Source organism: Xiphias gladius, chromosome 17, assembly GCF_016859285.1.
Source record: "Xiphias gladius isolate SHS-SW01 ecotype Sanya breed wild chromosome 17, ASM1685928v1, whole genome shotgun sequence".
In the NCBI taxonomy this organism is placed as follows: domain Eukaryota; kingdom Metazoa; phylum Chordata; class Actinopteri; order Istiophoriformes; family Xiphiidae; genus Xiphias; species Xiphias gladius.
The window spans coordinates 25940116-25952314 of record NC_053416.1 but is presented as its reverse complement, the minus strand read 5'-3'; the positions used below and the strand labels follow the sequence as shown (position 1 = coordinate 25952314).

General features: G+C 37.0%; 1 protein-coding gene across 1 annotated transcript in view; it reads right to left on the bottom strand.

The window, feature by feature from the left end:
- The window catches only part of opcml (opioid binding protein/cell adhesion molecule-like), a 159739-nt gene that overhangs the window by 80470 nt on the left and 67070 nt on the right, over positions 1 to 12199 (bottom strand). Inside the window, exon 2 of the mRNA XM_040150595.1 lies at positions 777 to 1012. Coding sequence (XP_040006529.1) covers positions 777 to 1012 — 236 coding nt within the window. The remainder of the gene's footprint in view (positions 1 to 776; positions 1013 to 12199) is intronic.

Genomic DNA, 12199 nt, shown 5'->3' with positions numbered 1-12199 from the left:
GCCCAGCTTTGCCTATTCTGCAGATCTTGTGGCCGCTTTTAGTTTCAAGTGAGCGCTTGAAGCACCCAGATGTTTGGGTTATCCAAGGTAAGGAAAGAGGACAGATAAAATCCATGGGAAAGTATAACTGGAGTCATGCTTCCTTGTCTGTGCGAGAAAAGGCTCGTCTATTGTTTGACTAAAACCATGGCCCGATGCGTCTTGGCATCAATTAAGAGTTAATGAGATATCATCATGAATTATACAGTGTGAAAAATACTCAGTGTTAATTATGATTTCTTGAAAGTGAATATCATCAAGTTGAACCAGTTTTTGTGAGGTTCATTTAAATTAGTTTTCAAATGGAAGGAAAATTATTTCATCATAAAAGTCTCAGTGCTGACAGCTGATTTAGCAGAACTTTGCAGTGAAACTGAGCCAGGAAATTTTTCAATGTACTGTGCCCTAAATCAATATCTATAAGCAATAGGAAATTAAATCGAGATTGAATCCCGGTTTCATCTCCAGGTCTAATGCTTGCTGAATTCCACCTAATCACAGTATCCTAAAACAGAGGAGGGAAGATTTCTTATTTAATTTGACTTCAAACTCGTTCTGGTCAAATCCACACACAAACAACTTGAGTTTACAATGCTTCACCTGTAAAAACACACATCCAAAATTTCGAAGAAACCAACACGCCACACTGCCCCAGCTCTGATCTAGTTTGACACTTTGGTTATTTGTTACAGCTGAATACAAAAACTAACAGGGCTGGGAAGGTAACAGCATCTTACCTTGAACGATAAGATGCACTTTTGTGGATTTTGGTTTCTTGTTTGTGAGGATGGAGCAGACATAGGGACCCTCATCATGGATGTCAACATTTTGGATCTTGATGCTGTACTCTGTGACAGCTGTGTTTTCCATCAGGATTACACGAGGATCCAGAGACCACTTTTCACTTCCTGCGAATAGAATGGTGGTGCGATTGAGCCATGCCACTCGTGATACTTTACTGTCCACACTGCATCTGGTAGAAGAAAAGAAAGCCAAAAAAAAAACACACACATCAGAGATTTAGGTCCGCAGCATAATAGTCTGTCTCTCTAGAGCCCATGAAACATTAGACAAAACACCACTCTGTGCTGTAAGACATAAAAGTGCTCTCTAAGAAAAAGGTATCATTTTGATTGTGATCATGGAATTTTAAAGACAAGGCATTTTAAGTTAAAGGAGTACACTGTAAAAATGCCAACTTAAAGTATATTCTTTAGCATAAACGTGAATTAAAAATTGTTAAGAGGATCTGCAGCTGCGGCTCATTACAAAGTAAGAACGTATGGTTAACTTGTTTCTTTACGTGTGGAACTGATGAAAAACAACTTCTTGGTTCAGTCCTTGTTTTTATTATACGCAACTCTATACACTGTAAAATCTCATGATCAATGAATATCATATCATAAAATCATTGTTATTAGATAAATTTGTCAGTTACGAGTCAGGTCAACTTAAAATGTCCCTTTATTGCTTTCCAAGCTTATAAACATGGGTTATGCTAGCAACAACAACAACAAAAATAACAAGTACAAAGATAATAATAAGAATAGTAGAAGAAATTAAATTAAATTCCCAAACCTTATTTTAAATGTTATATTTTATTATAAATATGTTGCCTTGAAATGTTGAGTTTTACAGCGTACATGTAAAAAAGTAAAAGCAAATACTGTATATGCATAGCGCAAGCACTGTCCACAAATATCATCAGAATGTGACATGCGCTATCGGTGATCCAGCAAAGACAGATAATGTGCACGCTGACATTGGCTTCAATCTCTGATCCCAAGAGCATCTAGAGGCAAGTGGGTTAAAAAAAAGAGACATGCACCCTGACATGCTCCTGTGCTTCACGTTCCATCTAAAGGACACAAAGTGGCACACACGTATCGTATGACCTAAAGTCAAAAAAAAGACTAAATTGACTTTTTACATAAACCTTACATGCCTTTAATTAACCAACAATATCTATAAATACTTTCAGATAAACACGGGAGAGTGTTTGCTCCACGCTCAAAATGTCCCAAGTAATCCGTGTTGCCAATTGCTAAATTACTTCCGGATGAACTTTGGTGATTGACACATAAGTAGAGCTGGGGTTTGACTGAATTTTCCAAAGTAGAACTTTTAAGTTGACAAGCTTAGAATATTAAGATGATAGCATGAAATTGTTTCATTCATTCTTTATAAAATAATGACCACGCTGTTGGTCTTGTTGAACAAATAACACATAGTGCACTCTGTTACCAAGTGATGTTGCAGAGTGGTGTTACTTTTCCCTCACCCTCACAATCAAATTTGGCTACATACAGACACCGGTGTGCTGAGCAGACAACAGCCAAAGGTTTCCTTTGTGCCATTATGGATTTCCATTAGTTAGCTACAGCCGATACAGTCTGCAGCTGGTGATGTTTGCCATTTTAACTATAATAGTGAAAGGGCCAGGAGAGTTAAAAAGTTTAAGAGATGTGTTAGCGTCAGAGCTTAACAAACCTGGACAGTAAAACTGGGGACTGGACCCAAAATGGAACTGGCTATTGGAACCCAGCCCTGCATGTTAGTAGCTCATTTACCTTTGTTTTGGAAAACCGTATGTCTTTTCGAAACAACCTGAACCCACAGACCAGTGGTGGAGCGGTGGATTATGATGCAGGAGCAGTTTGATGAATTTGAACATTGTGATTAGTTTTTCTTTGCTGTGACTCTGGGTTCACATTGGAATGAATTATTAAACAAATCTTAATTGTTGAAAAAAAGCTTTTCTATATCACTCAAACGAACATAATAGGAATTAATTTAATATACATAGAACATGATATAACAATACAATATTATGTACAATAAAAAAAAAAAACATGGTCATACGATTTTGGATGTGCCACGAATTATTTCTGCATGCCCATCTGACACCAGTCAAATCACACAGGTACTGTACGTCTCTGCTGACCTGATGAGATAACAATAATATCGGTATTAGTCTTTTTCGGCAGGGAAACTACAGAATATTAACTAGACTCAGAACGCACTGGAGTACTTCTACCACTTAAAACCAGGATTTGACAGAACATGTATTGATAGTATCAGTAAAAGAATGGAGAGACATTTCAGCTTTTTGTGCAAGTACGTTTTTTTTTCTTTTTAATTAATGGATGTTATAAATTTGGCACAAGTTTGCATGAGCTGTGAAAACAGTCTTTTTAAATCTAAAACGCTCTTAAGTTTAAGTAAGATCACATATGTGGGAAGAGGAATTTAGTATACAAAGCCTCAGCGTCTAGCTGATAAGTCTTCATGTCTCAACACAAGTTATCACACACAGTCAATATAGCACATCAACCAGGGAGTGTCATGCACCCAGCAGTGTTTGTTCACCCCAGAGTGACACACAACATTCACAGTAATAGAGTAAAATAAGAAATGCCAGGGTCACAGATTAACATATCTTGGCAAAAACTAATGTGTGCAGTCTTTTGTGTGGTGCTGAGTTGCAGGAAAGCAAAGGTGTGAGGGAATTTGGAGGAACGAGGCTTTAGATATAGGGAGACTCTGTATCAGCAATCAGGCTTACAGTAAAGGAAGTTAAAAGCAGCTTGCATGTGATGGGAGGAGGCTAAGTGCATGAAACAGGAGGGAGTATGAATTAGACAAATATAAAGCTGAAAAAAATCCAAATCTAAATACACGTTAAAGGGGTTGTATTCGGGTGACTACAACATTCACCTCTCACAGTATTTGGAAACTTATCATGCAGTTGCAATACGACCATGTAATTTAGAATAATCTGTCATTATTTTGTACTCTATGTTTTATTAGTTACAAATTGTGCTGGTAATGTGTCATGTAACTTAACTAAAACAGGAGACATAAGAGAAAGGTTTACATGTCAACTCATCTGATTCTTACAAAGCATTTGTCCTTCTAGCTCCATAAAATTTTGTCTTTAACCAGAACACTGCAGGACTACCTGTCAACTTAAATGAAGTAGCAGACAATAGAGGGGAGACAATACACATCAGAAAATCCAGCAAGACAAGACTGTGCCTTTGAAGAGGTCCATTATTTGCTGAACTTACACTCTCAATTGGTATCACTTCGACTGCCTCACAACAAATATGGAACGAACCCTTTATTTTTAAAAAGGGAACACTATGTTTCATAATATTTGCCTTTAAAAAAGAATCAGCAACTCCCCCCTGCCAGGACCTTCATTAGCTTTACCGAATGCCTGTATAATTCAAATCAATGTGGGCCTGAATTTGACTTTGACAACTGTTATAGCCAATCATAATTTGCTGAGTTGTGGGCAGGACAATATCTCAACATCTTCCGGGCTCTCTCAAATACCTATCGGACAAGCGACCTGTGACAGTAGTCAGTGAACATGGAGGGAAAATAGAGACAACATATCGACAAACGACAAGAAGGGATTTAGAGAGCAGCAAATGGCTGGAGTGGGCGAAGAAAGCGTAGACTGTGCAGTTGAATTAATCGAAACTCCTTTTTCAAGATTGCCTTTTCAGCAAAAACTACAAATTATCCAGAAAGGTCGACCATCACCCATCTTGCCAGGATTGGTGGAAGCTAGCAAGAGCTATCAGAGGCATTTTCAAACTAGCAGCTACAGTCGCTGTCTGTGGCTTAAGGACAAGCTGTGTACCATAAAGCTGTACTGCTGGGATTGCTTGCTTTTCAATTCCGACAAGGTGCCCTGGTCCAGCGAGAAGGTGATTAAGCTATGGGCAGAAATAGAAATTGAATTTGAATCATGTATATTTTAATTTGAATTGCTTAAATAATTGCATTGAAAAACTGAATCTGTATAGCATAATTTGAAACTGAATATAATGTTATGAAATTGAATTCAGTTGCTCTGATCCACACTGACAATTCAATATACTCATGGTTTCTGAGTGTATTGCATGCCCCTGCCCAGCCTAAGCTATGGGATTTTTAAAAAATCTATTTTTAGATGTTTTTTTTTTTTAAACTACAGTTGAGGTACAGTGGGCTGGATACAAAAAGATACGATGGTTGGGAAGCTACTTACTAGGGGGTTTTGTTAGCAGTTTTGTCGAAGAGCAGTCTTGATAAAACACCCCACTAGTGGGAATGGTAAGCTAGTGGAGTGAGTGAGTGGGCGAGCGGCGGTGTGGCTGTTGTCAGGGCAGTCAGGTGTGCTGATCGGTGCAGAGCTGGGTGAGCAGTTTAAACTGTGAATGTAGCTGTATTATGATAATTTTTAGATATCTAAGCCATCAAGATGAGATTGAAGTCTGAACTTTCACTCTTAATTCAAGGGTTTTAATAAAAATATCGCATTAGCCCTTTAGGAATTAAAGCCATTTGTATACATAGTCCCTCATTTTCAGAGCCTTAAAAGTAATTGGACAATTTTCAAATGATCATTTTAATGGCAAGGTGTGACCTGTTCCCCCATTATTTCATGACAAATGAAGAAGTTAAAAGGTCTGGAGTTAATTCCAAGTGTTGAATTTGCATTTGGTAGCTGTTCATGGGAACTCTCAATATGGGGTCCAATGAGATGTTGATGCAAATGAAGGAGGCTATCATTAGTATGACAAAACAAAAACAAACCTATCAGACAGATGGCAGAAACTTGACATGAAAACAACAAAAGGTGTGGAAGACCACAGAAGACAATTAAAGTGGATGATCGCAGTTTATGAAAGCATACCACATAATCTGTCAAACATGATGGAGGCAGTGTTATGGCATGGGCATGTATGGCTGCATAGGGCTTTACTATCTGCTCAGATTCAGCCATATGCTGTAAAAATGATAGGACGGTGCTTCACGGTTCAGAAAATGAAGCCCATAGGGAAAAGGACACCCTACCTACAGTAAAACATGGTGGATGTTCTATCATGCTGTGGAGCTGCTTTGCTGCTACTGGTATTGGAGGCATTGAATGTATCAAAGAAATTATGAAAACAGAAGATTACCTTGGTTTTTTAGCACGAAACATAGCAATCAAAGATTGGCAGAAACTACCGGCAGACAGGTGAAAGAAGCTTCTAGATGACTACAAAAAATGTTTACAGGCTGTCAATGTTTCCGAAGGTTCTCGAAACAAATTATTACTGAAGGATTGTGTCTGGGGTACATTTTGTTTTTTCTAAATTCTGTACTTAAGATTCAGGGTGCCAATAATTTCAACCAGGACTGTGTATGTGTATATGTATATACATTTATTCATTTATTTTCATATTTCGTTTTCACTTTTATTTATTTATACTTTTTTTTTTATTAATTCCCACATTTATTTATTTATTTACATTTACAGAGGGTGTGGCTTGGACATGTAGGCATAAGCAGTCAAACTAGGGAGAGTCCAACCCAAGTGAGAAGCCATTATCATGTATGCTGATATTTTTCACATTCAAACTGCGCCTCCCATATAGTGCAGTGTAAATGATAAATATAGGACTACATACAGAGGGGCCACTAGTAACTGGACGACACAATATCTGTGACCCAGAAGATGCCAGTGACCAAAAAAATGATGGCTTGGTGCAACGCAGCAGTAAATGTGACTGCACTGTTCCTAACTGCTCTAACATCGATAAAAAACAGACTTAGCTAAATTTTCACGACTCTACATCTTAAGAGGGACTGCCAGCCTGGTAGCATTACTAATGTTGTAACATGAGGTACTATGTTGTTTCAAGTTAGCTAGAAATTGCTTACATTAGCTAACCGACAGAACAACATTGCCAAGTATTTCTTCCTTCTCCATTGTGACTGAAAAGTGGGTACTTACAGGTTGTATCAGGACAAAATTACCAGCCACCTTTGTTTACATACTCAGTGTCTATGAGATGACAAGAGTGATAATTGAATTGAATCTCTTCATCCAATTTTTAATCACACTGAAGTTCTCTGGATTTCATATCTCAAATTTTCTGAAATGGCTAAAATTATTCAAAAACTCTCCTCACATACCAAATATTTATTAATTATGATGCTAATGAAAAATATACAATCAACATGCTTCATATGAAACAAGACCATATTACTGTACTTGTATTTAAATGGTAATGGCATGATAACTGTGTTTTGTTTTTCTCAACCTACTTCAATGAAACGATGATTTCGCCTCCTATGACGGTTTTATATAACCTAGAAATGTCTTGATTTCTTCACTCCAGCAGGCTTGATATATACAATTGTGTAATCTTACTAAAGGTTCACAGATCTTGTTGATTATTGTCATAACAGTACTCATTAAGGAATATTTTTGTTGGGTATGGTTTCATACAGAAGGAATATTTGATTATTTTTATATTACACAAGTTAATTAATAACACAATTTCTAACAGTACAGTATATTGCACCAGATGCTGACCATTTCAAGATAATTCAAAAGAGTACACTTGAGCTAAGATGTTGAACTACATTTGTGTATTTTAGAAACGTGAAAGGTGAAGATGTATATTCCTTGAAGCAAATATACACCTGTTAAGTGTAACTGTATGATTTATGATAAATTAAATAACTTGTGGACTGCATGTTACAGTTGCTTTCAAAATGCTAATCAAACTCAATTAGAGTTAATTTCCATTATTGATATTGTCATAAACATGGGTCAGATAAAGCCCAGATAGGGGTTAGCAGCTCTAAATTAGAGCTGCGTTACCTAATGTCACTTACAGTTACCTAAATATTGCCAGTCTTTGCCATCTATCCAGACATCTTATCAGGGGAAAATTGGCTGTATTTGTTGGTCACCTCATAACATACCTTAATATACACAACACATATTTCACCTGAATATGTCTTGTTACCTTGTGCATATGCAGTAAGTGCTCAAAGTGCAACGAAGATACCTGATTATGCAAAAAAAATTACAGTGGCTCAATGATTACAGTTTTGTAATCATTGAGCCTTACATCCAATCAAAGCACAGTAGCCACAGTAGTTCTTAGTCCATTAACAATGCAGGAAAAATGTGTGAATGACAATTTCAACGACAAATACAGAATTTTGCTTTTATTTATTCTAAATGAGGCTGAGGCTGATGACAGAAACAAGATGAAGAACTAATATATTTGTACATTCCAGCAAATGAGAAGACAGTGTTTAAATCTAATACTAAATAAATGTATTTTTGTACATTACAATCTGTAAATGAAAAATTGTATTTAGATGAAAAAAAAAAAAAACATATTGAAGCCTTTTTATTGTACTCAGAACTCAAAGTGCTTTGGACTTTTTTTTTTTTACTTTTACAAGTACTGATGTAACACATCATGTCAAACTCTGATAAGACCTTTGGCATTAAATTGTATGGGACATTTATGGATTGCTGGATTCTTACAGAAGAATTAAGCCAGGCTGTATACTCTGATTAATACAAATTGTATAATAATTTACAATCCATTTTCAATAACAGCTTGGAATGTAAAGTCACAGCACTTTTTATGCCCTTTGCACTCATGAGCAAACATGTTTCTCTGTGAAAACCAGATTCAGGGGCCAGCTGTCTCTTGGTAGGTAGAGCGATCATTTGTACCTATAGTTCTCTAGTTTTAGTGAGCCAAAGATAATTTGAATAATTTTAAATCAAATAAGAGAGCCAAAACAACCAAAATGTATCACTGCTCAAATTATTGACTGTACCGTACGACAGCTAATCTGTTGCCAGTTTTGGCCTGTCTCTCTCCAAGTTAACCAGGTGCAGTCATAGGTAGCCTCAGTAGTCCTTGTTGTTGAGGATGACTGTCAAGGTGGATGAGTTTATGCATCAGTTTACCCATGCAGGACCCACCTATCAAACAGGAGCACAGGACATTTATCACATCAACTCAAACATTTCTTTAGTCTATGTAGTCTGCACTCACCCACCTAGTGCTGGTAATATATACATACGTCAAAACAAAACCTTGGGCATTGTCAATACAACAGTAGATGGAGCCTAATAAATTGAAAATGCATGTCCAAGCACACTTAAAGTTAACATTCAAAGAAAAGAGACTTTGCAATTCAACTAGAACTACCAGTACAGTTGTGATTTTAATGACTAAGTTAACAAATTTCGACCATAAATATATATATTTCACTCAGCCTTACAATAGCGGATGCCCTCTGAGATGCAGAACAGCTGACATAAACAAGTAAAGTTAGCATAAAGCTGTTTGTTTACTAACTACAACTGTTAGCTAACTACCAACATTTTCTGCCAAACAAATAGCATAGCTAGCTTGCATCTGCTATCTGCAGTTAGCTCCACTGTTGGGCAGGAACAATATTTAAAAGCCCGAATGCCCAGGTAAACTTTATGAAGTCATGCACACAACAAGACCACAAACACACACATAGCTTTAAGTTGAACTTACTTAAATGACTCTCTGCGCAGCGGTTACTCTGTGTGACTTGGTAAAGCCTTCTTCGTTTACATTGAATATCCCAGATTCTGGTTCCACCAACGCTGCCTTTTACATAGTTTCATCTCCAAGATGTGTAGAAGAAAAATTAGCAAAGTGTTTCAATGTACCACTTAGTAGATCGCCATCACAATTATGTGAATGTGAAAGTCGTCCAAGGAACCGCAGGCAAAAGAGCACAAAAGACACACTATCCAATATAGACGATAATCTCAGATGATTTACATTATCCATACACAAAGGCTCGAGACGCTTCTTATTCCAACATAATAATTTATTGGTGTAACCAATTGGTGCGGAAAAAACGACAGCAGTAAGAGAAGTGTATTCAATCTAATACACTCTGACATTGATCAGCCAATGAGAACAAAACGGCCTCCCTTATCATAAAGGAAGAAGAAAAACAGAAATAAATGAATGTGGAAAGACATAAATGTGGATATAAATAAATGTGTAAATACAAGAATATAAAAATAAATCAATAACTTTCACATTTATGTATTTATCCTAGATTTAAATGTCTTTATTTATTTTAATTATTTTTATTTATTTTTAATCAAGCACTGGCATTTATTGATTTTGGCCCCTATATTCATTGAAGAAATGTACAGGAACCAATTTTTCCCGATTTTCTCAATTTAGAGAGAAATGTTCCAGTAGCAAAGCCTCTCAACAAACAGATAAAAAATATGAAGTTAATATCAGTGCTAGAACAAAATGCTAGAAAACCCCTGCACACACTTCAGCTGAAAAAAAGCACTCAACTAAGTGTTTCCTTAGTGTGGAAATAAATTAGGTCATAAAATGTAAATATAAAAGGTTATCTTTCTCTCCTGCTATTTCCCCTGCAGTAGCCACGGTGGTGCTGTAGGATTTGGTTGAATGCGTTCCAAGTCACTGCAAAGGAAAAAAGGCTGCAGGTGAAGTTGCAATAGGCGGAATATTTTTTATTAATTTTATTAGTCTTCCTCCGTAGTTACTCTGTGAACATGGCAAGGGGAAGTTTTGTTGAGACTCAGTGCTTTTTTCAGCTTTTTCCTGCTTCATATTCATAAAGCTGCACACATTCACACTGGGAGCTGTTCAGTTTAGTCCTCCTCTGCTGGCTACTGAGTCACTCCTGTGGAGCTACCAGAGGTTAAGTGCTCAAGGGCACCTTGTCAGTGGCTACTCCGGGAATAGGGGCATAGTTAATCCTTTCATTCTGTCCTTTGTTACTCACAGGTGTCTTCGACCTTTAAATGGTACACTGACCCACTAACCTGGAGGACTATCTTTTTATCCAGATAGCTTTAGTGTGATTTGCCAAAGTTTAGGAACGTCTCCCGTCAACCTCAACAATGAAGCTTGATGCTCACAAGCAATAATCTGAAACCATACGAAAAACACAAAAACAACAAATATTCCCAAAAAGTGGAACATGGTGATGTCACTTGCCCTCTTCTGTGCAGAAATAGACAGATTGTGATAGAAATATACACCCATCAGCCAAAACATTAAAAAGGGTAACTGGTTTTAATGTTGTGGCTGATTGTTATGTTGTGCTTTGCAAAATTTCACACTAACGTCTCTACCTGTAGATCACAGTGAGTAACCATGTGAAGACTTCTCATACAAATAAGAACCTTGCAGGTGAGTTTTTTAAATGTAGCCCCAAAAACTACAACTGAGTTCTATTATATTGGGGTGACAGCAAATATTTCTCTGGCAGACATTTCTAGACCTTAAATAAATTACACTGACTTCTGGATGGATATACAGTTTACAGTATGTACTTTAGGGAAAGTGTCCTTTAAAAAGCACATGCGGTGTCCTAAACTACTGAACACTCTTGGGTCTAGTTGTTTGTTTGGTTGTGTGTTTTCTGATTTGCGTGGAAAAAAAGAACATAGACAGTGCCACATCCAGATATTTTTGTCTCAGCTACAATAGCACCACTATTCATCAGGGATGCAGGGAGAAATCAATCATAAAAAAGGAAGAGATACCAATTTCTCCACTGAAAGAAGACTCACCAGGCCAGACTGTAATGCAGACACAATACCTGGCTGGAAACCCAGTCTGTTTCTGATACTAATGCTGTCACTATGGCTTTTGCTCCCTCTTTCTATGTTTAAAAAACTTGCTGAAATAAGTTCAGGCACATTCTCTGGAGGATGATAAAATGAATTTATGGGAGGAAGTCAAAACTCAAAGTATATTAACCAAAGCAGACTGAACAAAAGAGGTTACACCAAAGATGTAAAATAGTGTTTAATCACAAAATACAGAAAGAAATGATAATGTGTATAGGGAATTGCCTTTATAATAATCATAATCCAGTGAGTTACTTTTATCTGTTGTTAAAGGGCTGTGTTAAAGTAAAAAAAAAAAAAAAACAAACACGTGGGATGTTCATGTGGGGTACTTAGTATATAGTTTTGACAGGGTTTTCCCCAACTAAGACACCTTGCTGACAAGACGGGACATTAGATCTTGAACCTTAACATGAGATAACAGACGGCTCTCAAATCGGCTGAGAGATCCAGCACCTGAAGAGAGGCCAACAATGGGTGGCACAGTCAGAAGAAAACACATTGTATTTGTCAGTGATGTTAGTGCTGACCACAATCATTCATCAACAGTGCATCTACAAAATAAGACAACTGTCATTTTCTACGTTGCTCGCCCACGGATCTTTTGTAATTTTTGAAAGGAGTAATGGAAGAGTCAGAAGCGGAGTAGAATCTTGTTTGTCGATGTTGGAGTATCACCTCGAA